Source organism: Gymnoscopelus braueri, assembly GCF_963280865.1.
Source record: "Gymnoscopelus braueri genome assembly, chromosome: 21".
NCBI lineage: Eukaryota > Metazoa > Chordata > Actinopteri > Myctophiformes > Myctophidae > Gymnoscopelus > Gymnoscopelus braueri.
This window is the reverse complement of record NC_137623.1, coordinates 43,992,534-44,019,333: the sequence shown is the minus strand read 5'-3', so window position 1 is coordinate 44,019,333 and position 26,800 is coordinate 43,992,534. Positions and strand designations below refer to the sequence as shown.

General features: G+C 40.8%; 1 protein-coding gene across 1 annotated transcript in view; it reads right to left on the bottom strand.

The window, feature by feature from the left end:
- scrib (scribble planar cell polarity protein) overlaps positions 1-26,800 on the bottom strand; it is a 142,242-nt gene that overhangs the window by 52,662 nt on the left and 62,780 nt on the right. The window contains exons 4-17 of the mRNA XM_080417160.1: positions 26,067-26,156; positions 23,352-23,408; positions 22,179-22,242; positions 19,192-19,266; positions 18,197-18,341; positions 15,912-16,030; positions 14,638-14,837; positions 13,252-13,418; positions 12,366-12,496; positions 11,663-11,788; positions 11,027-11,239; positions 8,930-9,145; positions 7,184-7,399; positions 2,026-2,088 (exon numbers count right to left, since the gene is read on the bottom strand). Coding sequence (XP_080273286.1) covers positions 2,026-2,088; positions 7,184-7,399; positions 8,930-9,145; positions 11,027-11,239; positions 11,663-11,788; positions 12,366-12,496; positions 13,252-13,418; positions 14,638-14,837; positions 15,912-16,030; positions 18,197-18,341; positions 19,192-19,266; positions 22,179-22,242; positions 23,352-23,408; positions 26,067-26,156 — 1,882 coding nt within the window. The remainder of the gene's footprint in view (positions 1-2,025; positions 2,089-7,183; positions 7,400-8,929; positions 9,146-11,026; positions 11,240-11,662; positions 11,789-12,365; positions 12,497-13,251; positions 13,419-14,637; positions 14,838-15,911; positions 16,031-18,196; positions 18,342-19,191; positions 19,267-22,178; positions 22,243-23,351; positions 23,409-26,066; positions 26,157-26,800) is intronic.

The following is a 26,800-nucleotide window of genomic DNA, read 5'->3' as shown; positions in this document are numbered from 1 at the left end:
TTCGTGGTTATCAATATCAAGTGACATGTTGAAATGTGAAAATGTTCTACCATTGTGAAACCAAGTTCATTTCTCTAGTCCTAAATTACAACATAACTACACAGTAGTTATAGTAACATTAAGGCACATAATTAAGTATACTGGTCTTCGATTACTTATCAGTATGATTGATGTAAGACTATGATATAATACAATATGTACGACTACAATTTCTGTGAATAATGAAATGGTGCAATTGTGCAGACACTAGAGATAAGAGTATGTTAAAGATAAAGAGGCTGTGACGATAAAAAAAAGAAAGAAAGAAATACCGGTAAATACCGGTATATACTGTAGGACACAACACAGAAAGTAACACCTTTTATCCTGTTAGCTAAAACATACATTTCTGAACGACTGAAATGAAGTTGCTCTTCTTTTGGTTGGCAGCTGTGTTCCCAAAGTATCTGACATTGAAATGTTTTTTTTTTCACTTTTGCACGTTCTATATTAAAGTAAAAGGCTCCCAATCGCCCGAGTTGCTCCAGTGCCTTCTTTATTCAGCTAGCCTGCATGTCTGTCCCAGTTTAATAAAAACACAGAAAAGAACATAGTTCTGCAGGCATTTCTCCATCACGCCACAACCAGCCAATTTCCTGCACGGCCACACAGCCTGGATGAGGGGATGAACAGGGGGCAAAGAAGGGTAAGCGAAGGGAAGGTAGGTGAGTGCGTAGCGTTGTTGAACCTGGGGATGGGCTGATGCCTTTTACCATGTTGCCCAAAAGTCAAGGGGGCAAGATGGGAATTAAGCAATTAACATCATCTGCCAGCTGGCAAACACAGTTTTCTAATATTTTATTAATAGAGTACCGTAGTCTGACATAATGTACGCATTCTACCTGGGTCATGTTTTTTTTTCTTCCCCATTCTGAATTCCCATAGACGTGTTTAATATAGCGGCATATAAGAACTGTGTTCCAAAAATAAACAAAATGAGCCCGGCGGGTTTGACTCATATGGATATGAAGCAACAACTGACGGCGAGAAAACGCTAACGTCACTGAATTAATTACATTTTCGCCAGAAACAGACTGTATCGAATATGAGTGACTGCCTATCGAAACGATACAGAGCCACCTCCCTGACAATATCGCTGGGACAATATGTTAATTTTTTTACCACAGTTCTTATTTGAGATGATTCTAAGATGACCCAATGTTATTAGCCATAGAGAGATTACTTCCGTGACTCAGGGACTTCTGTACTCCATTTCCCCACAGATTATCCATTACTAGGTTCCTGTTTTTTTCCCCCCCAAGATCTACTGGATCACTAAAAATACAGCTGGTGCTTGGTACAGCTGTCCAACTTCTTTAACCCATTAAGGGAACATTTTTAGATTTCTTTGGGCTATTAAAAAATAGCAGATATACAAGCTCATAGCACGGCACCGAGTGCCGCGCTATAAGCTTGTATATCTGCTATTTTATTGGACATTTATTTTGGACAAAACATATTTGAGTTACAAATGTTGGCTTTAAAAAAAAATATTCAAAGATTTGCACACATTTTCAAGATTTTTCCAAAATGGCAGATCTGCAAGCTCATAGCGCGGCACTCAGTGCCGCGCTATGAGCTTGTAGATCTGCTATTTTTTAATAGCCAAAGAAATCTAAAATGACACAGATTCCGGTATTAAAGGGTTAAAACAACCTAATGTTTGAATTCCCACTTACCATTAAAACATAAATGAATAAAAAGATCACAATCAAATAGTAGTCACGGCATCCCAGGTTCTACCATGCTGGCCGCTGAATAAATGAGTAAGGGTGAGTGTTTCCCTGGTGATTGGCTTGGATTAATCGTGAATTTCTGTGGGTTGTTTTCCCCCACCTGAGAGAAGTTTGAATGAATGAATGAATGAGTGAATGGAGTGAGTGAGTGAGTGAGTAAGGGACAAAGAGACAGAGAGAGAGAGAGAGAGAGGTAGAGAGGTAGAGAGAGAGCGAGAGAGACTGGATGGGAAAGAGAGTAGGTACAGACCTCTTCCTCCTCAATTCGAGCAGGTTCAATCAGCAGATTATTGACTTGATCAAATGACACCCCCTGTTAGGACAGGAACCAGCGAGAGGCATGCGGATTAGTGAGGCCAAAAATAAAGTTATGCACACGCGTACTCAAAAACAAAAAATAATTATAATTGAGGAAATCAACTGAATAAAAACGTTAACAAAAAGCATACACACACTTCCAGTTAACCTCACCACCACACACACACACACATACTCCTTTGTCTGCTTTTTGGTGGGGGTGGGCTTTGGAATTTAATACAAGGGGACCCAATTAAAAGTAAACCTTCATCCCACACTCACTACCCAGCCACCAGAAGCAACATACAGGCAGAGGTTGGAAAGATGAGAGCCACGAGTGCTACAGTAAACCATTCAACCATTCAAGTATAGAGAGAGATACATGAAAGACAACAAAGCCTCCCATAACAGTGTTAACCAGAACAAACAAATCCCCTCCAAAAGTCACCACAAGACACATTTCCCTTCAAGTGGAAGAGCATGTCACTCTACGCCAGTGGTTTTCAAAAATGTTCATATCAAGGTCCATTATTTATTCAGCATTTGAGCCATGTTTGATGAGATTTAGACCCTCAGACCCAAAACTTAGAATATTTTGTTATCATTGAATAAGATTCCACAATTCCATGCTGTATTTATGTTTTTACCATAGGAGAGATAACAGGCAAATGTTGATCAAAATAACAATGATTTAATTAAGTAATGCAGATGCGTAACAATAATTTTACTCTCGTGTTCAAGAGTTAAAGATCAAATAAGGGTCCATTTGGTTGCCAACTCTCCATCGTTTAGCTGGGGACCACCTGGAAACTCCTCAAGGACCACTGGTGGTCCCTGGACCACTGGTTGAGAACCACTGCTCTACGCCAAAGGACGACACATGGATTAAAGCAAAATAAAATGTTGTATAGCCAAGTCCTAACGTGCGATTTGTAAAACAATGTGAAAGGAGCACACACTATGCAAAACATTATGACACCTAGTTACTGCCAACCAGGTGAAGAAATCGCAGATCGCGGCTTTAATCTTTGCTTTTAAACGAAATATCGAGATTAAGATTTTATGGAAGATGCTTGTGAACATATTACTAGTTTGACCATTTCAAAAGCTCTAATCTTAAAGGAGCCACACCATGAATTTAAATTTTTTTTTGGGGGGGGGGGTATTTTTTGGGCTCCCCAGTGTCTCTTGTACCCCAAAAAATATCTTTTTTTAACATTCAGTCATTCATTCTCATTTCAGAGATTTTCAGAATGGGCGTGTCTGAACATGCCATTTCAGAATGGCAATGCAAGTGACATCACTTGCCTTGCCATTGCATTGATGATGGCCAGACAGAATTGCTCAGTAGCCCCCCCCTGCCCAAAAGGACGTTTTGGTATTGCAGCTGAAAGTGCTGTATAAGCCAGAGACAATTGACTTGGGATGAGTATATCTGAGTGATGATTTAGGCTCAAACCTTTTGAAAAAGGTTTGAGGGACATACACCATATGATATTAAATATAAAATATTTTTTTTTAATTCATGGTGTAGATCCTTTAAAATATCTCTCAATGCGGCTATTTTCGCTGCGCAACATGCTTCCATAGAAGCATCTATGGAACATGCTTCCATAGCAGTCAAGCTGGCTTCTATGGAATCCAAATAACTGACATCAGTTGTGGAAACTGAGAACTTGAATCCATAAGTACAATAATGAAAAAGGCAGATTACGTAGAATTGTTCGTGTTGCACTCAATGAAGCAATCTTCCGATAATATGATCTATTCTGTTGAATTCACTCGATTATGGATCTCAACATTCCAACTCTGCCATTCTGAACATTCTGGTTGGTCTGGAAGGCCGGCCACCCGGACAAACACACGTCTGGTCCTCCACACATACACACACCACAAGCACACAAACCGCACTTAACCAGAGCATATTAGTTGTCAGACTCTGACAATAGTCCCCTGATCCCACACCATTCAAATAGCAGGCAGAAATAAGCTCAAAGAACCGGTTTATTGGTCACAATTAACACATTACCCGCCAAGGACGCAGATATGCGTTCTATTTTCAAATATTCTTCTTTTCTTTTTTTTTCACAAGAGGGCGCTCTAACACAGCTTAGGAATGATCCCTCGTCACTCAGAGAAGCAATAGACGGATGTGACCTCATTCCCAAAAAAACGGTCCGTTCGCCCCAGCGTTAGGATTTTTAGAAAAACACTTGTAACTCAGATATTTTTTTTTTGTGATGAAAACCACCCGTTTTCAAAGGGCCATAGCTCCAAAAAGGCTGCTCGCGGTAGCAATGTTACGCTGGCAAGGGGATAAAAAAAACAGGTTTAATATCTTGGCGGGTAATGTGTTAAACCACTCGGTTTTAAAATGTTACTATTCTGCAGGGATCAGGGAACATATAATGAGCTTTGATTATTGTAATGCTCTCAAAATCATTTCCCCGGTTAGGGTTATGATGAATCAAACAGATCTCCAGTTAAGCTTCCTGATGACTTGGTCATCGATCAGGACATCATTTATTTGTCTTATTTCTGAAGTAAATGCCACTCCCTCACCACACATACACACAGGCACATTTTTGCAAAGTTAACAATGCAGCTGCTGGGCAAAAAAAGGTCATTAACCAATTAAAAATAAAAATCAGGAGAAGGTGCAAATGATATGGTGAAAAGCATAGGAACTGAAATGATGGGCAGATGTGAAACAAGATGAGCTGGAAGTCAGCCCACAGCGAGCAGAGGGGAGGGGGGGGTGGGGCATCGTCATTTGACATCAGAACATAGAATTCATTTCCGGCATAACTGGCAATATTTAATGAACAAAAACAGTGCTATTATACAAGCTTGACATTATCACTAAACCGGCATCACAATACAAAATCATAAATGTCCTCCTTGTAACATTGATTATTATCTTCAAGCATCAAGAATCCCATACTAGGTATTCTTTCTCATAAGTAACAATACCTCTTTGTTATTTCAGTACCCGTGTCTAAAGTAACGAGTGATGTTGAGTTTATGAAGAGTAGATGAGATGTATAATAAAAGATACCCGCACAGGCGCACACTTTGACTTGCCCGTTCCAGAGAGGTTATTTGACCCATTCAATCCGGGAACGCACCCTGTGTATTATTATTTTTTTCTTTGGCTATTCAAAAATAGAAGATCTACAAGCTTGTATATTTGCTATTTTTGAAAAATCTTAAAAATGTGTCAAAATCTTTGAATATCTATATTTTTAAAGCGAACATTTGTAACTCAAATCTGTGCTTCTGGGGGTCCATGGAACAATCTAAATTATTTTTCTAAATCCTAACAGTATGTTGCTGTATCAGTGGTGCTCCAACTCCAAAATGCAATTGGCCGCGGACCCCCATCTCAAAATATGTTATTCCAGGGACCCCGAGAAGCACAGATCAGAGTTAAAAATGTTCGCTTTAAAACATGTATATAAGTTTTGCACAAATGTTTGACGATTTTTAAAAAATCGTGGATCTTTATGAGCTTGTATATCTGCTATTTTTGAATAGCCAAAGAAATCTTAAAATGACACAGATGCGTTCCCGGTCTTAATAGATTAATGCAAAGTTACTTCCCATTAAATAACCTCTCTTGAACGTGCAAGTGGCAGCCAGTGTGCGAGTATCTTTTATCGTTGATCTCCTCTATATCGTTTGTCGCCTACGCACCTGCTTTTAAAGTAAACTTCCACTAGAGTTTATGAAGAGGAAAGTCAGTTAATGATAACTGGTGTTGTTTGTGGAGAACATAGTGGACACCGTGTCCTTGCAGGGGGGGAGGGGTGACAGAGCGTGGGGGGGAGAATGCCAAGCTTTTGAGGGAGATAAAGTTGGCGAGTAAAATGTAGCAGAGCAGAATTGCAGAGTCAGCTCCCGACAACAAACACTCCCCTTGGCTTCTAGAGCGGCAGGGTGGGGGGAGGAGAGGAGGGTGGGGGGGGGGGGGGTGTGTGGATGGTTGTTTATTATTCTGCACAATGACCCTGCATGCACCCTGCAATATCGCTCTCCTCTCAGTCAAAGTGCTGTAGCAGGACAGAGGACACTCCAAACCAAATACAAGGTGCAAGGCGGTAGATAGGTATAGGGCTTCTATGCATGTTAAGGGTTTGCATAGAGGCAATGAGCAAGCCTTTTTGCTAATTCAGTATACTATATCAAAGGGCAGATAACTAAAAAGGACACTATGCTTAATATAGAGATGTGATGATTTTTAACATGGGCGTGCGGTGCCTTGTGCCCAATACCATGATGACATGACCTTTTTTTCAATAAATGCAATTAGACAGACTGCCGTAATGTTACTACTTGGCATACGGTATACTATGTATCAGGTGCTGCAGTGTCATGTCAACAAGACACATCTAAGTACGTTGGGTTTACTTAACCACATGAAACCTAGCGTCTCTTGTTCTGTGGTGATGGGTCGTTCATGATCAATTTGTTCAAAAGAACTAGTTCTTTGGAGTGAACGTGAACGAACCCGTTCACTTCCTGAAGTTGTTGCGTTCACGCTTTCGTTCATGCCCCCCCGTACACAGGACGGGAGGGCGGGCTGTTCCCGCGACAGACAAGACAGCTGTGCGGTTGAGATGTTTTTTCACTAGAGATGAACGAATCATTTGAACAAATCATTTGAAAGGATCATTGCCGTGAACGTAAACGAAATTGTTCGTTCACTGAAATGATTTTTTTTCCCCCACCACTATTGTTCTGGGCATGTCATGATATAGCCAAACATTCTTTGAAAATAGGTGAATATTTGGCAAATAATTTACTCATCTACAAGCTCACACAACACATCCCAACTCGACATGTTGTGAGTTTGTAAAGAAGCTATTTTTGCCCATGGGATTTGATGTAGAGGGGAAAAAGGTAGGGGGGCCCACCCAAGTACAGACCTCTGTGGGACTTAAGTTATGTATTTATTCATTTATTCTAACAAAACAAAACAAGGTATATAAGGTTTATGTGCTTAAGCATTAACATGATTCTGAGGAGGAACATTCTCTAAAACAAGGCACAGGCAACTTCCTGTAAAAAAGCTGTGTACTCCATAACACCCCCCCGGCTCTCTCCTTTACCTTGATTTGACTGTTGTTCACCTGGAGGAGGTGCCGACTGTCTTCCAGCTCCGACACCTCCCCCGCCCTGTGTCGGAGAAGAGGGGTGACGTTGCACTCCTCCTCCTCCTCCTCCTCCTCTGCCTCTTCTTCCTCCTCCTCCTCTTCCTCGTTGTCCCGGCTCTGGACGACGACGGTCTGGCTCTGTGCGTTGTTGAGGCTGTCCGGGCTGAAGCCCTGCATGTGGATTAAAGCAAAAAATTTAATCTCACGACTGAAACGTTTTGTGGTCAGGCCAGTAAATCCTAATCTGCAATTTGTGAAACGGCTTGAAAGGAGCCTAACCTCCTCACACTAGCGCTGTGTTTCATAAACAAGTGAAATATGTAAAATAACGATGTAATGTTTTGGTATAACCATACGGCATGAACATGTATTCTATCACTAGTTTGACCACTTCAAATTAGGGGTGGAAAATATAATCGATACAGCAATTAATCGCGATTCGGACATGGACGATTATAGAATCGTTTTTTTTTTTTTATCGATTATAAAAAATACAAAATAATCATCATATTGCTAATTGCACAGAGCAGCAGCCATATTTTGGTTGGTTATCAGAATATTGAGAAGCCTTTGTTATAAGTCAGTATTATTTTACAAAAAAGGACTTGTCTATTTTCTTGTTGGTTTTCTGCAATTGTTGATGTTGGCAAATATAACCTTCCAGCTGACAGTGACACATCTCTCCCATCAGTTTTTATTATCAATAAAAGATAATGGAAGTAAGTTAATCGCAAACCACAATAATCACAATTTAATTGAATCGCAGCCCTCGGAATCGGATTCAATCGTCAGGCACCTATCAATTTCCGCCCCTATTTCAAATACTCTTTAACACATTGGCTGCCAAAGACGCATATCTGCGTTCTATTTAATTTCTCGCCTGGCTGCCAAAGACGCAGATCTGCGTTCTTATTTTTAGACCCAAAGACCAAGGAGATATGATATATCAAAGATTTAAACTCCTATCCACTTCATTGTTAACTTAAAACTTAAAAAATCTGTATCTCGGCTCCTGAGAATTTTTTTTTTCAATTAAAAATCTCTGGCAGTCTACAGCAAAAAATCTGAAATAATTCTGGCAGGAAATTAGTTAATATCTCAGTAATAATGTTCAAGGTTCATAATAGTACCCTTCCAATCTGCTTGCTGGAGCTGTTTGAGCCCAGAGAAAGCAAGTACAAACTGAGGGGAACGGCTATATCTAAAAATAAATTTGCAAGGACAAACACCAGAGAAAGATGCCTATCTGCCAACTGTTCGTCGTCCAGAGAAAAGAAAATATAACCAGAGCTTTCCCTTTGTCTTTTATACCGTGTGAAAACTATAATGTCTCGCCAAAACCAAGGCAAAACCAGTTAACTCAAGATAAAACCGGAAACACGAAACGGATACTTCCGCATAGATTAAGTGAAAAGCGAGTGGGAAGAGAAAAAAATCAAGGATGGTACAATAAACAGCGCGATCGGTTATTAAACCACAATTAAACAATAGAACGCAGATCTGCGTTCTTGGCAGCCAAGTGATTACTAATTAAATGGAACGCAGATCTGCGTCTGTGGCAGTCAATGTGTTAAAATAACTAATAACCGAAAATAGGCTATCTACAAGCTTCAGCGGCGCGCTGTAAGCTTGTAGATCAGCCTATTTTCTGTTGCGCAACATGCTTTCATATCCAAATAGACTAAGAAGTGTAATCCGTGCCTGCAGCAGAGCGGCCACCGTCTCGGGCTTGGGCAGCTTGGTGATCTTGAAGTGCTTCTTGTAGTGCGGCGTGTCCTTGCGGATCAGGCGCTGCTTCTCCATGGGGAAGGACGGCTGCTGGCCCTCGTCCCCCCCGCTCCCCTCGCCGTCTTCATCCTCGTCGTCCTCGTCAGGACAGCCGCGGATGATGGGCTCCTCCGCAAAGTGCACGGTGGGCTGGGGAAGGGGGGGGAAGAGAGGAATGCTTAGTTGATATTCAATATATCTCCATATTATCATGTTAATAATACCTCAGATTTATAGCATTGCTGTCGGGCAGAAACCTTGTGTTTTTTCCTAAATGAATGCCCTACTCCTACTTGATCATACTACACCGTCACACAAGCTTGTAGATGTGCTATTTTAGCTATTTTTTAATTTGAATCTGAGTTTTGGACATTTGGTTTCCACCCGACAGAGACGATATAGTGCTTTTCGAGTTAAGTAAAATAAAAAAAAGCATCAACTTCAATGGGAAAAAGCTAAAGCAATGAAATAAGTGCAAGAATAATAACCATAAAAACTGTGGGGTTTTCTCTAAACGTCCAGAATTACACATTTTGATCAGAAACAGTGTTGTTTGTGTCTTTATTTAAAGAAAGTAGACTTCTGAAAAACACCAGTTCAATGGAAATCAATAAAGTTTGAGGGGAAGTTTTGCATATCTTGACATAAAACATTTCCTAATATTCATTCAAACATCCATACCATTTGCTAGAATTCGATATATTATACTGCCCAGCCATATCTCAAGAACCGTTTCCAAAACAGTGGGTCGGAACTCATATGTGGGTCGCAGACCAATTTTTATGGGTCGCGAGTAAATACCCTTTTATTTATTGTTTTCTACATTTTGTTTTCATTATTATTTCAAAAGATTTAAAAGGGGGGAAACAATGAAGTAGTGGTGAAAATAGCAGATCAACAAGCTTGTTGTGAGCTTGTAGATTGGCTATTTTCACTAGTTTGGGTCACGGGGAGACATCAAAATTTCTCTTTTGGGTCTCAGGCTAAAAAGTTTGGGAACCACTGATCAGTGGTGGAAAGTAACTAAGTACATTTACTTAAGTATGTACAATTTTGAGGTATTTGTACTTTACTTGAGTATTTCCAATTTCCAATACCTTTACTTCTACTCCACTACATCTCAAAGGCAAATATTGTACTTTTACTCCACTAATTTTTTTTCAAAACTCTAGTTACTAGTTACTTTTTAGATATAAATTATGATATTATGAAACATACATTAACACATTAACCGCCAAGAACGTAGTCCTACGGTCCGTTAAATCCAACTGTTAAGCGCCGAGACCGTAGCCCTACGGTCCACGGTCTTTTCGCGCTAAAAATTTCCGGGTGCACTTTCGGAATTTTTTTGATCCACTTCCGTTTCCGGTTTGATGACCGGAAACAGAATTATTTGGGATCCGGTTTTGACGATCACGTCCGCCCTCGTTCTACAGACGAAACTGAAACTCAATTCTCTTCCTGTAGTTTTTTCTCCTCGCATATCACTGTTTAACGTAATCCGCTCTAACTCAAACATGGATGCCCCGTTTGACACGTGGTTTTCACTGGGAGATACAGTGAGATGTCGCGGAAGTAAACAGACCGTGTACGGCTCAATCTTAAGGATTTTAACAAGATCTATGGCGACATGAAAAAAACAAAAAAACAACAATAACACCTTGGCACTGGTGAGTACATTATGAGATTAACCTCTGGCGGTCGATGTGTTAACCACTTCAGTCCAATTTTATACCTAGGCTATTTGAAAATAGCCGATCTACAACCTCACAACGCGTCGCACCGCGAAGCGTTGCGAGCTTGTAGATCCGCTATTTTCAAACATTCGAGTACTTTTACTTTTGGTACTTTAAGTACATTTTGATACCAATACTTTTGTACTTTTACTCAAGTAACATTTTGAATTCCAGACTTTTACTTGTGACAGAGTACTTCTACATTGCAGTATTGATACTTTTACTTACTTTAAAACATTTGAGTACTTTTTCCACCACTGCCACTGATCTAAGTTTGTTTGTGAACACCACTGACCTCAATGTACTCCACCTCCATCTCGTCCAGCTCCTCCCCCTCCTCCTGGTGGTGGTTGTGGTGTCCGTCCACCAGGTCCTGGGCCGGGGGGGCGGGTCCCGCTATGGTCACGCCTTCTCCTCTCCGCCGCTCCTCGTGGGAGTTGGCCGACACCGTGCTGTTGGAGGCCTGGGAGTCGCGGCTCTGGTTGGACAGGCCGCTCAGACGCTTCTCCTTTAAGGCCGGGAAGGGAACGCATGCGTGTCATTTTAAGATATCTTTGGCTATTCAAAAATAGTGAAGATTTTTGCAAATCTTTTATATACATTTTTAACTCAAATCTTTGCTTCTGGGGGTCCCTGGAACAAAATATTTTTAGATGGGAGGGGTCCGCGGACAAATACATATTATTTTGGGGGTCCTTGACATTTGAAAACCATTGATAATATAGCAACAAAAACTGTTAGAAGACATTTGTAAAATCCCCAGAAGCAAAGATTTGAGTTAAAAACTTTTGCTTTAAAAAAGTATATATATATTCAAACTAAAGATTTGTACACATTTTCACGATTTTTCAAAAAAGATTGCAGATATACAAGCTCGTAGCGCGGCACTCGTCATCTAAGCACAACACGTGTAATATCACGTGTACCGCACCTGTGGGTCAAGCGACTCTGCGTCACCGTCGGGTTTGGATGTGTAGGCTTCATTCCTCCTCTCCTCAATCACTTTCTTCATCACCTTCAGCTCACTGGGGTGGGGTGTGGCTCTGCGCTGAAGGCCCTGGGGGTGAAAACAAAACAAAAAAACATTAAGAAAAAGGGCAGCAGATAATGATTCAGTACAGACCTGACCAGACTTGTAAAATGCCTTTTTTTTGTCAAACATAAATTAGATGTTCCTGTGTGGGGCAATGACAGCCAACTGTGTTCCTGTGTGGGGCAATGACAGCCAACTGTATTCCTATGGGGCAATGACAGCCAACTGTGAGAGATGTGAAGTGTGGAAACCTCATATGTCCAAAGCTAACTTTTCAGGATTCAAATTTTGCTTTTGTGTGACGCTGTAGTATGATCCAAGTAGTCCGTTAATTTACGAAAAAACACAAAAAGTTAGAATATGGAGATAAGAGGTTTCTGCCCGACAGCAAAGATATATACTGTAGCTGAAATCTAAAATGACACCGATGCTTTTCCGCATTCCTAAGCCAATAATTTCATCAAATTATTGGCTTAGGAATGCGACAAAAACAAAAGAAAATCTCCATGAATTCAAGGCTTCATTCATGGCGTGTGTAATTGATAGAAAATCTGTATTTTTTGGGGGCGAACTACTCCTTTAATCCATGTGGTCCTCTCACCCTGCGCTCCGCCGCGGCCTCGTCATCCTCGTCATCATCGGGCTTCATCTCCTCCTGGAACTGGATGACTGACACTCTGTTCAGGTTGCTGTCTGTCCAGCTGTCGTCCACGCTGTTCTGGAGCAGGTTCTCTGTAGAGAGAGACAGACGGAGGGACATTGGACTTGTGTTTGACAACAGTTTTTTATTTATTTTTTTAACTCTGAAGTTGCCTATAATCCCTTTAAAAAATTGTATCGTGATTGGAATCGTATCATGAGTTGAGTGAATCGTTACATGCCTAACAGATATACAATAATGCTAAAAGGATAATACACAAAGCCCTGAGGGCTTGTTTCCTTTGTGGTCCAGTGTATTCAATTCATCAAGACATATAAAGACATACAAGACTATACAAGAAATCATCAATACTAGGAGCAGTAAAAGTATATTTACAGAAAAAACGTGGGGGGGGGGGTCATTTCTTTAGAAGACTTGTCTAGGACCAGTTGCAAATTGCAGACAGGTGCTCTTTTATGGTGGTTTTGAAGGAGGGTACGGAGTCGCACTTTTTAAATGGCTGGTGGTAGGGCATTCCACTTTTTGGTGGCATAATAGTAGAATGAATGCGATTAACGATTTAATTGTGTTTCTGTCATTGAAAATTAATGGAAAATTATGAATAAAAATTACATATCTGTTTGGCTTTTAGCTTTCGTAAACAAAAGTTGCACAGGGCAGATATGACAAATAACACATTTAATTACTTTATACTTAAAAATAAACATTAATATTGGAAATATTAATGGGCCCTCTATATATATAGAGTACCATTGAAGATAAAAAACAAAATTCGAAATAAGTAATGGTAAAAGTGCTGATGTAAAATACTGCTGCTGGTACTCACCCAGGCTGGGGGAAGGCTGCTGCGGCAGCAGGTAGCAGGTGAGCACCTTCTCTCCCGTCCTCTCGTCATCCTCTGTCTGGAACTTGAGCATGGGCTGAGACTGGTTCTCTGCCAGCCACATGGCCTTCAGGTTGAGGTTGGCCAAGGAGAAAGGCAGGTTTTGTAATCTGGACAGAGGGAGAAAAAAAAATGAGAAAAATGTACAGTTTTCTTTCTTCAAACTGTATTACATTATTAAAAAATGAGCCGTGTCGATTTTATGCAAAAAAGTCCTTGAATAGGGGGATCAATGCGAGCCATCAATTAACTTGAAAGCCACAATTCAAAATTCAAGCCCAAATGCATGTAAATTGAAAATGCAATTTTACAGAAAACAGGAAACAGCTAGCAGAATGCCATTTGATTCAGCATATTTAAGTATTTCCTGTAAAAGCGGATATACAGTATAGGGACGGATTGTCACATATTTATTGCCGTTTACAGTAGCCAATTGGACTCGCTAAAAAACAGATGTTTCACCCATATGTTTCACCCTTGCTGTTCGCACTGGGTTGTCTTGTCGAATGAAGCTAAGCTAGCACAACCGCAACCTAAAATGCTGTTCATTAACCTAACCCCAAGGGTAAACGTACAGAGTCGTCACATCTAATAATTAGGTGTGGTGTACAATTATTGTATCACATTTCCGCTCCTTCTCCTTGTAACATTGCTGATGCAGCCTGGTCGCCAGAGAAAAACATTGCATTGTACGTTTCTACAAACCACGGATATGTTGAATATTTCTGAACCCACAATTTTGAGATTGTATAAGTCTGCACACCCAAAAACACAGCAACGACTGCTATTTTTCTGAAATCTTGTAAATTTGTGCAAATCTTTGAATATATATATTTTTTAAAGCAAATATTTGTAACTCAGATCTTTGCCTCTGGGGGGTCCCTGGAACAAAATATTTTGAGATGGGGGTCCGCGGCCAAATACATATCATTTTGGGGGTCCTTGACATGAAAAAGTTTGATAACCACTGATTATAGCAACATACGTTTTTTCAACTGTTAGGATTTAGAAGACATTTGTAGAATCCCAGAAGCAAAGATTTGAGTTACAAATGTTCGCTTTAAAAAATATATATATTCAAAGATTTGCACCCATTTTCATGATTTTTCAAAAAATAACAGATCTACAAGCTCATAGTGCGGCACTCAGTGCCGCGCTACGAACTTGTCAATCTGCTATTTTTCAATTGCCAAAAAAAATAATAAAAAATAATAATGATTTAAGTGGTTACACAGATGCGTTCCCGGTCTTAATGGTTTAAGCCACTGTGCAGTCAGCGTTTATTCTCACAGATATGTATTGCCGTTTACAGTGTTTAGTGAAGGTTACCTGTTTCCAGCCACGTCCAGCACGTGGAGCTCGGTGGCGTCGGCCAGCTCTGCGGGCAGTCTGGTCAGGCGGTTGTCTCTCAGCGAGAGGACATTAAGGCTGGCACAGCCACCCAGCTCGTCGGGCACGCTGCCCAGACGGTTGCGGTCTACATTCAGGTTGGTCAGCTTCTTGAGCTTGCCCAGGGAGCGAGGCAGTGTCTGTGATTATGTGTGGGAGGAGAGAAATGACAGACGGAAAGACAGACAGACACCCAAAGTCGTGTTGTAGTGTTAAAGACAAACGGACACACACACACAAACACACACACACACACACACACACACACACACACAGAGGAAGAATCCATTATCATAAATGAAATGAACGATGAAATTAATAATTCATCTTCACAGAATGATGTTACTGTCCTAGTTTTTATCATGCCTGATTTGTACTTGGTTGCACACCAGGTCACACGCCGAAAATAGCAGCATCTGCAACCTTGAAGATCTGCTGTTTTAATCACCCTTTAACTTTACTATGCGGCGTGTCCCTTTTCCCATACAAAAGGCTGTGTTTAACCACAAAGCATAGATAATAGCAGATGTGCAAACTCACAATGTGTCACAACAACGCATCTCAATGCAACATTTTAGGTTAAAGGTTTCATGACATTCAGTTTTAGAACACATTAAAAGTCTTTGTCATGGTCCTTCAAACGTGTATAAAAAGTTTTAACTGAAAATTCCACTCCGGTTAGCCATTGCAGGTGTTTTTCTCTCACATTTCTAAAGCCTTTTCAACTGCAATGAAAAAATAAATCTTTGCCTGCGGGTGTTGCTGTTGAGGGATTTTGCCTGTCAATCATCACCTCTGCTCCGCCCCCCCCCCCAAAGGAAAGGATAGGGGAAAGGAGGGGCGAGGAGGAGAGTGGGCGGGATTAATGGCCTATGACTTCACACTCCAAGGGCCAATCTCAGATTACTTTTCAGCCTAATTATTCAGAAAACCCCAGACCACAGAAAGTCCACTGAATGTTCAAAGTTCAGTTTTTTTGGGTGTAATTGAGGTCATAAAACCCCCAAAAAAACATTAAAAATAAAAAAAGTGAAAATGAATGTCATAGAACCTTTAAAGTGGTTAAAATGATTGTGACGCTATATTAACACATTTTGCTGGGGACCCCCTAGAAAGCCCCCCCCCCCCCAAGGACCCCTAGGGGTCCCCACTTTGAGAACCAATGGTCTAAATAGGGCCTAAGTGTTTAAGTGGCCGATGGTGGTGTACTGTACCTGTAGGAGGTTCTCCGTTACGACCAGCTCCGTCAGGTTCTCACACTCTCCTATGGAATCTGTGAGCTCCGTCATCCTGTTCTGGTCCACTTTCAGGATGGAGAGCTGCTTTAAAGAGCCTGAAAAATAACACATTTATAGTGTCATGAGCACAACCTGGTACCAAGTATGGATATAGACTTTATCTTTACATTATTTTACAAGTTTGCAGCAGGAATGGTCAATAAATAAATAAAAAATAATCCAGCTGGTAGTTTGTGATACAAAAAGTGAGAAACAACTTTCTCGCCTCTTTCCAATCCAATCCAACTTTATTCTTTATATCCAGCACATTTAACCCATTAACTCTTTCAGTGCCATGCTTATTTATGGAATTTTGGTTCTGAGTGCCACAACCAAAATTAATTGTAAAAAAAAAAGTGCTTAGGAGCCGAGATACAGCCTTTTTCAGTAAAAAGTTAAACAAGAAGTGAATGGAGCAGCAAATCTTCAAATCATCATATCTTGGGTTCTGAACATGTTTTTTTTTTTCATGACGTATTTGACGTATTGTGGCACACGGGGCGTTAGGCTTCATGACGTATTTGACGTATTGTGGCACTGAAAGAGTTAAGACCGGGAACGCATCTGTGTGTAATTTTTTTTATTTCTTGGCTATTCAAATATAGCAGATATACAAACTCATAGCGCGGCACCGAGCGCAAACTCAAATCTTTGCTTCTGGAGGTCCCTGGAACAAAATATTTTGAGATGGGGGTCCGCAGCCAAATTCATATCATTTTGGGGGTCCTTGACAAGAAAAAGTTTGAAAACCACTGACATAGAAACATACGTTTTTCAGAAAACCGATTTAGTAGACATTTTGCAGAATCGGAACCTCAGGCCTCAATGGGTTAAAGACAGAGAAACAGAGTTGACCTAAGTGCTTTACAGTGATAAGTAAAAGATGATATGAGAACAGAAAATGTTCGATGCGTCGCGTTGTGAGCTTGTAGATCGGCTATTTTCAAATAGCCAATGTATAAAATAGGGCTTAGGTGTTTAATGTATGTTTTATAATGTAATAATTTATATCTGCAAAGTAACTAGTAACTTAAGTTTTCAAATAATTGTAGTGGAGTAAAAGTACAATATTTGCCTCTGAGATGTAGTGGAGTAGAAGTAAAAGTATTGACAATTTGAAATACTCCAGTAAAGTAAAAGTACCTCAAAATTGTCATTGAGTAAATGTACTTAGTTACTTTACAAAATTATCGCCTGGGCATTCATCATAGACCTCGGGTGGGTAACCATGCCCCCGGGGCCTTGCTGCATACGCCAGCCCTCAGTAGGATAACCTCTTGCGATGACGAAGGCCTCGGGGATAATCTCTATATATGTAATCTCTAGTCAGCTGTTAAGCTGCACTGCAACACTTAGAGCAGGCCTGTTGTCTTGTCTGGGCCCCTATACGGCTCACTGACATTACTTCCCCACTAGAGGGCGGCGCTGTCCTTCTTGAGCCCCTGCACGGTATCCAATATCACCTCTAAAGTATATGTTGCCCAAGGGTCTACTTAATCAACACTGCAGTAGTCTGTTGAGATGGAACTTGGAGGACGAAGGGCCTAAAAGAATGTGCACTTCTTTCAGACAATGAAAGTACATTATTCAGGTGGTGAGGGCTCTGTGAGAAGACAACCGAGGTGGGTTTAAGATGGATGGTGAGTGCTGAAAGACCTTGTCTATCTTTTTACTCTCCCTCCCTCTCTCTCACTTCCTGACCTTCTCAGCCAGGTTAGTTCAACTTGTGAAAAAACAGACAGACATAGAACAGCAGCAAACTGACAAAAATGGAGAATGGACAAAAACATGGAAAGTTCAGAAATGTGTGCGGGTATGATACAAATAAATCCCTAGGGACTAATGAGGAAATTCTCACTGCAAAATAAAAAAAAAAACCTTAAAGAATAATCATACACATAATAAATCATAGTTTGAATAAGGATGCTAACTAACTGACCGATGCTGTCTGGGATCATTAAAAATTTACTTGAGTAAAAGTACAGAAGTATTGGTTTCAATATGTATGTATGTATGTATGTATGTGTGTATGTGTGTATGTGTGTATGTATGTGTGTGTGTGTGTGTGTGTGTGTGTGTGTGTGTGTGTGTGTGTGAATAGGGATGCTAACTGACCTATAGCATGCTGTCTGGGATCATCTCCAGCTGGTTCTTGGGTGAGCAGCAGGTCACATATATATATAATCATAGTTGTGTGAGAATAGAGAGGGATGCTAACTGACCTATGCTGTCTGGGATCATCTCCAGCAGGTTCTGTGTGAGCAGCAGGTCAGTGAGCGCCAGCAGGCCGCTCAGCTCCGAGGGAAGCTCCTCCAAGCGGTTCTCTGACACGTCCAGACACACCAGCCTCCGCAGGTTCCCCAGCTCCTACACACACACACACACACACACACACACACACGATTAAAGCAAAATATAAGAGAACTTTAATCCTTGCACACACACACCCACCATGCGTTTATCCCCAAAGTGATATAGTGAGCAACAGGTTGGGGGATTCACTGAGGACACTTCCACAGGAAGACACACATGCATACTTTTTGTCCAGGCATAAGTCATGTGGAACACTTTTTGACGTTCCTGTAACGTTGTGTCTGTTACAGCTACAAGCCGCTAACTAGCAAACCACCCAGCTGACCCCATACACAAATAAACGCTTCACGTAAACCATCCGTCTATCCATCTTCAACCGCTTATCCAGAGTCGGGTTCTCAAACTGTGGGTCAGGGGACCCCCATCAATCAAATGATTTTTAACAGTACAGTAAATAAACCATCATACAGTATAAGTATATACAGGGCATCTGCACATTTCTAAAGTGACAATTTAAGTACTTTTAAGGCCTTTTTAATGCCTCTAAAATGAAAATATTAAAATAAGACCATTTCAGCATCAAAAGTAATCAACAAAACTATACTATTAAAAAAAACGGTTGGACAAATTGTCAATTACCACCTAAGAAAGAGGCACAATTTGTAAACAAAATAGCAGATCTACATGCTAGTGCTTGTCAGGGTGGGGGTCCCCAGTTCAAATATTATTTTTTTGGGGGGTGGGGGGGGGACCACTGATGTAAAACGCTGTTTACTGCAAAATCATGACACATACGTAACAGTAACAGGACAACTCCCCCCCCCCCAGCACACATCATCACCCTCACATAAAAATAGCAGGGTTTCTTTTTGGACATGATGGCGTGTGTGTACTCAGTACTCACAGGTGGTAACAAGGACAGCTGGTTACGATCCAGCCAAAGTTCCCTCAGGTTGGGCAGAGCACCGAGGGTGTCAGGCTAGGAGAGGAGAGAGAGAGAGAGAGAGAGACAGAGTGTGGGAGAAGGAGAGAGCAAACAAAAGGCCATGTTTGTGTTATCTTTGCAGGTGATTAAGTGGCTTCTGAGTGCTGAAATACAGTGGGAACAGCCGCACGCAACAGCCTCGTTGGCTCTTTTAGATAAACAACGCATTTAGGAACGGTGGTTGGGCCTTTGAAGCCATAAAGACAATTGAAGAGGAGGTGGATGAGAAACGGTCATTCACACGTGTAGGAAAGGATATTGTGTTGCACAAGATATTCTGCTCTTACAGCAGTGTATTATTATTAGTTATCTCTTAGGACGCTGATGTGGGGCGAGTGCTTCACTTTAAACCTCCGATGACGGTGGTAAGGGCGGTGGTGGGTCTCAGGGTGGTTGGCACCAATGTTGATTTTGACAGCAAATTTTGATTTCGTTTTAGTCATAGTCGTTTGAATAAAATTCCATTTAGTTTTAGTCATATTTTAGTCACCTGAAATGTTTTAGTTTTGGTCTAGTTTTAGTCGACTAAATATCATAAGATTATAGTCGACTAAATCTACAATTGATTTAGTCGACTAAAATGTATTGTGGCGGTGCCTTGATGGCGTCGTATATGTTACTCTTGGTTGCATGCTGAAAATAGCAGATCTACAAGCTCACAGCGCGACGCGTTGTGAGCTTGTAGATCTGCTATTTTCAGAGCGCAACACCCGAGCGCAACCAAACCAAATGACTTGTCTTTTAGTTCTACTGGATCTCTTCTCCTCTTGTCCCTCCCCAACAGTTTAGTCTAGTTTTTATTTGTTGACGAAATTGTCAATATATTTAGTCTTAGTTTTAGTCATCGTAGTTTCGTTTTTATTTCGTTTTTATTTCGTTTCTGTCAGTGAAAAAAGGTAGTCGCCGAACATTTTTAGTCATAGTTTTAGTCGACGAAATCAACACTAGTTGGCACCCGGAGGGCGAGAGAATGCACTCTTAAGCCTATGATGGTAGTTCGAGGTAGCCCGATTATGCGCCACTGTTAGCTCTCAGAGGCACTGGTTTAAAAGTGCAGGAAATTGACGGTCATAAAAGCTGGCCGGTGCACCGACCACACACTTAATCAGTTTATGGCATTAATGTTTCAAAAGGAGAGTAAATCCACTCTGAGAAAGTTGCTTTGATGACTCCTCCGTCGAGAAGCTTCAGAAACGGCCTCTGTACCAGCTGCTATACAAACGACTGTAAATGGGGGGGGGGGATTAGCTCAACTTTCATTGTGAGTGTTAGGCCAGAGTGTCAGTACTGCGTATAACAGACAGCAGTGGTGTAAAGTAACTAAGTAGTACATGTACTCAAGTACTGTACTTAAGTATTTGCTTTACTTCTGCTCCACTACATCTCAGAGGCAAATATCGTACTTTTCACTCCACTACAATTATTTGAAAACTTTAGTTACTATGCAGATTTATATTATTATTACAACACATACGTTCACCTCTTCAGCCCTATACATAATTCGGCTACTTGAAAATAACCGATCTACAAGCTCACAACGCGTCGCATTGCGACGCGTTGTGAGCTTATAGACCTGCTATTTTCAAAAGATTTCTACACATTTTGACTTGTGACATGGGACATTCTGCATGAGTACTTTTACTTTTGTCACTATAAGTATAATTTGATGGCAATACATTTGTACTTTTACACAAGTAAACTTGGAATATGAAACTTCGACTTGTAACAGAGTATTGTTTTTTAGATTGTGGTATTGATACTTTTACTTGAGTAAAAAATTTGAGTACTTCTTCCATCACTGGAAATTAGCACAAATTTCATTTTGAGTGTTAGGGGCAGAGTGTCAGTACTTTGTATAACTGACTGACAGACAGACAGACAGGCAGAGAGACAGGCAGGCCCGGTTTCAGAGTATGGTGATGCAAAGTGTTTACTCAGCCTCCGCCCTTGTGTCAGGTCACAGTCACATTGTTTACCCTGTGCTGCTATTGAGACAGCCGGGCACTCCCAGGCTTAAAGCCAGTGGTGGAAGAAGTACTTAAGTAAAAGTATCAATACTCCAATGTAGAAATACTCTGTTAAACCATTAAGACCTGAAACGCATCCGTGTCATTTTTTTATTTGAGCTAAAAAGCATTATTTTAGACTTTGGCTATTCAAAAATAGCAGATATACAAGCTCGTAGCACGGCACTTGTAGATCTGCTATTTTTGAAAAATCTTGAAAATGTGTGCAAATCTTTGAATATATATATTTTTAAAGCAATTTTTTTTAACTCAAATCTTCCCTGGAACGAAATATTTTGAGCTGGGGGGTCCGCGGCCAAATTCATATAATTTTGACCTTGACATGAAAAAGTTTGAGCACTACTGACATAGAAACATAAGTTTTTCAGAATACTGTTGGGATTTAGAAGACATTTTGAAGAATCGGCTTCAGGTCTTAATAGGTTAACTCTGGTATTGGAAATGCACTTGAGTAAAAGTTCAAAAGTATCAGCATCAAAACGTACTTTAAAAAAAGTACAGTACTTGAGTACGTGTACTTAGTTACAGTACATTCCACCACTGCTTAAAGCAGCACTGACACTCCTCCTGGGTACAGAACAGAACCCAGGTCTGGCAGAATGGCACCGCTGCGTAAATACGCGGTTTTACATCACAGGCCTTGTAGCGTAAATGCGAGAAGGCTGTTTGTGCTGCGCGTTAGTGTGTGTGTGTGTGTGTGTCTGTGTGTTTTTTTGTGGTGCGAGTGTGTATATGCAAATGTGAAGTATGTTTAGTCTTTTTGTGAGTTTGTGTTTGCATGGCCTGAGAGCGCCAGAGAACACGAGTCACGTATGGAAATGTCTGTAATAATGGCGGGGTGGGGGTGGGGGGGGGTTGCTGTGAGCTGTCGGGGCTTACCAGAACTTCCAGTTCATTGCTGCCGAGGTCCAGCTGTTCCAGTTTCACCAGGAAAGACAGTGACCTGAATATACGGACACATGAAACACAGACAGTGAATCACTCAGACAGAGAGACACACACACCACAAGCCAACATCAAGCCGGATGTCCTTCTACAGTACATGCGGCTACAGTACAACATGCCATTCATTCACTTGTGTAAATAACACATGCAAGGAATGTTTTTGTAAGAACACTACACTGCTAAAGATATCCGACGGAGTGCCGCTGCCAAGCAACTTCGTTCGTCGTGACATCTCTGCCACAAACAATTGTCACATTCTCACAGATGACAGGTGGTTCTACAGGCTACGGGGGGGGTGATTGAACGTCAAGCCCTCGTGATCGGATCTACTGCTGAGCTGTAGACAGCATCCAGTATTTAAAAAACTTTTAGCATATTTTCAGGCACGTGTTTATATTGTCAAAAACAGTGAAACCATTTGGAAACCGCAATTTTGGAAAATGGCCAAGTATATAGTGTAGGGTTCAACCATGTGGATTCTAGCATCCCAATTCAGGGCATGTCATAACAGGTGAACATTCTGCAAAAACAGCAGACACAACATTGCGTTTGCGACGCATTGTGAGCTGTTAATTGTACTATTTTTCCGGCTAAGAGATTTGATGTAGACGGGAAAAAGGAGGGGGCCAAGTACAAGACCCCTGGGGGCACCCCGGTCAATGAAGTATATTGGAGTCTATAAGTGAATAAGACAGTGGTTTTCAACCCTTTTCATATCAAGGTCCATTATTTATTCAGCATTTGAGCCACAGACCACCATTTGATGAGATTTAGACTCTTAGACCCAAGAATATTTTGTTATCATTGGATACGATTTTGTCCACAATTCTATCCATGCTGTATTGATGTTGGTACCATAGGAGAGATAACAGGCAAACGTTGATCGAAAAATAACAATTATTTAATTAAGTAATGCAGATGAGAACCACTGGGACCACCAGTTGAGAACCACTGGGATAAGAGGATAAAAGAAAACCAAAAAAAAACTATGCTAGGTCATGCTCGTACTGTCAATCGGAACTAACGTCTTCAATATGAGAAGGACATTTCCCTCCAATATGAGAGGGACATGTAGGCCCGTCTGCCTCCGAGCGCGAGGACACTTACGTGGGCAAGGACTTGAGCAGGTTCTCCCTGAGCTCCAACGTCACCAGGTTGGACAGGCTGTGATGAGGAGAGGACAGACAGGATGTGGAGGAGGAGGAGGAGTTGAAAAGACAGAAAAGACAAAAGAAGGGAGGAAGGAAAGAGAGGATTGGCAATAGAACAAGTGATGGGAGGAGAAAGGGGTTGAACAGCAGGAAGAAACAGGGGGAGGGAATGGATGGGGAGAGAAGTGATGGCAGAGGAGGAGTGGGTTAATGTTTTGCTCAATGAAAATAACAGATCGCCACTGTCGTTGCGTTTTCATGCGTTTTTATATTGCTACCACCCTGTGGTAGCAATATTTATAGTCTGTCAAATGTATGTATTATTGTGTATTTGTCTGCCTCTCATTCAATCTCATTCAATGCTAGTCAGCCACTTTTCACATCAATGTGCCAATTCTAACTCAACTACAGCTGTCAATCTAACCGCTAAGCTGACTCCTCCATGCTTACTCTCACTCTGTCAGCGAATCAGTACTTGTGTAACTATTTGTGTGTCACCCTAACTTTAGTATATATCCTTATATGACTATTTAGAATAGCATCTCTGTTAGAGTGGACTATAAGAACTGTCTGAGATTGGTGCTCAGGAGGCTTGTGCCCCGAGGGGCTGCCGGAACAGGCCAGGAGGCCTGTTCCTTATGATCTGTATGCTGTTACATATGCTGTTACTTCCTAATGAACAGTGTTGATTTTGTCGACTAAAAACTATGATGAAAACTAAATAAAAACTAAGCTATGATGACAAAAACTGAACATATTGACAATTTCGTCAACAAATAAAAACTAGACAAAAATGTTAGTGAGGGACTAGTGGAGAAGAGATCCAGTAGAACTAAAAGACAAGTCATTTTATGTTTGGCTGCGCTCAGGTTTTGCGCTCTGAAAATAGAAGATCTACAAACTCACAACGCGTCGCAGTGAGCTTGTAGATCGGCTATTGTCAGCATGCAACCAAGTTTAAAAGCAGCCATTACGACGCCATCAAGGCACCGCCAAAATACATTTTAGTCGACTAAATCAACTGTAGATTTAGTCGCCTATAATCTTATGATATTTAGTCGACTAAAACTAGACTAACAGTAAAACATTTCAGATGACTAAAATATGAATAAAACTAAATGGAATTTGATTCAAAAGACTATGACTAAAACTGAATGAAAGTTTGCCGTCAAAATCAGCACTACTAATGAATGGTCAACATTTCCCCCTGACTGGATATGAATAATTTCCATTATAGCCCTGAGGGCTAACATTGTTATTTAACTTAAAAATGAAAATAACGTCTTTTCAGTGAAGAAACACAATCGGGCGACAAAATATAAATGAGGGTTCAGCAGTCAGTCAGATGGAGGGTCTGTTTGTCTGGGCAGCCTTGGCAGGGTGAGGGGGGCTCCATCTGTCTGATCACAGCAGGCCCAGAGAGCCCAGGGCCCAAGGCCAACTGGGCCCAGAACTCAGTCTGTCTGCAGAGACCCCCGCTGGGCTATGGAATTAACCCATTAAAACTGGGAACGCATCTGTGTAACCACTTTAACCATTATTTTATACTTTGGGCTATTCAAAAATAAGCAGATATACAAGCTCATATAGCGCGGCACTCAAGCTTGTAGATCTGCTATTTATTTTGAAAAATCTTGAAAATGTGTGCAAATCTTTGAATGTATATGTTTTTTAAAGCGAACATTTTTAACTCAAATCTTTGCTTCTGGGGATTCTACAAATGTCTTCTAAATCCTAACAGCTTTTTTAGAAGAAAAAAAAAACGTATGTTGCTATAATATCAGTGGTTCTCAAACTTTTTTCATGTCAAGGACCCCAAAAATGATATGTATTTGTCTGCGGACCCCCCCCCCCCCCCCCATCTCAAAATATGTTGTTCCAGGGACCCCCCAGAAGCAAAGATTTGAGTTTGAAATGTATATGCATATGTATATAATATATATATATTCAAAGATTTGCACACATTTTCACGATTTATTTTCTCCAAGAATATCAGATCTACAAGCTATGAACTTGTATACCTACTATTTTTTAATAGCCAAAGAAATCAAAAAATCACAGAGATGTGTTCCCGGATTGAATGGGTTAAAACTCGCTGTGTGTAGCGCCGCACATTAAATCATCATAGCTTTCACAACCAATTATGTAATATCAGCATACTACTGACCATATGGAAACGTTTCCTTACTGAATAAATGTATATTCATTTAAATGATTCCATGTGTGTTTGATAAGAGATGTAAATCCATTTTCATGGCAAAAAGAATTGTACAAAGTACAGTGGTAGCTCAAGTCTAGACTACGTGGTTAATCATTCAGATTGTTTGAAGGGGAAAACGTTAGATATTTCATGACAGAAAGTATAAAATATAGATGTTGGATCTACACTCTAAGGTTTACATATGACACAAAGTATAAAATATAGATTTTGGATCTACACTCCAAGCTTTACAAAATATGACAGAAAGTATAAAATATAGATTTTGGATCTACACTCCAAGGTTTTACATATGACAGAAAGTATAAAATATAGATTTAGGATCTACACTCCAAGGTTTTACATATGACAGAAAGTATAAAATATAGATTTAGGATCTACACTCCAAGGTTTTACATATGACAGAAAGTATAAAATATGGATTTAGGATCTACACTCCAAGGTTCTACATACTTTCCAATGTCGTTGGGCAGCGTCTGCAGTGACACGTCGTTGAGCGCCAGGTGCGCCAAAGCCCGGAGCTGAGTGAAACCGTCCGGTAATCTGTGGAAGAGATTGGAAAAGGCACCTTTTTTTAGGGTTAGGGGATACAGAAACCCGGAGGAATCGCAGGATCCGGATCCAACATAGACAAACCGGAATCGGTTCCATCACATTATGGAACAATTTCCAGAACCAGTTTTATCACACTGTCAGAGCCGGTATGTGGACTTCACGTCTGCTCTACATAATCAGACCACCATAACTCTTAAGGTCCTTACACACCGGCGAATATGCGAATATACGCAAAATTCGGACTCGTTCCGAATAATTAAAAGACGCTTTTTCGCTTCGCAAAACTGATGTGGACGCTTGCATTGACTTTATAAGGTTTTAAAAAAAAACGTATTCATTCGCATGAAGAATTCGCCCCGGTGTGTAAGGACCTTTAGTGTACAAATGGAACCGAATGGACCTGTGAGGGTCCATTTGGTTCCCTTTGTACACTCTCAGAGTTACAGACCTTTAAGGGTCCATTTGAAACCCCCTCAAGTAACCCAGGGGGTCCGTGTACTTCGCTTTAAGAACCAGTGAGGTACACATATAGGAATACATAGGAATCGTTAAAGGGATAGTTCACCCAAAAAACGTTTTATCTATGGATTAGTCACCCCATGGAGACTTGATTTCATGGATATTTTTTTGTT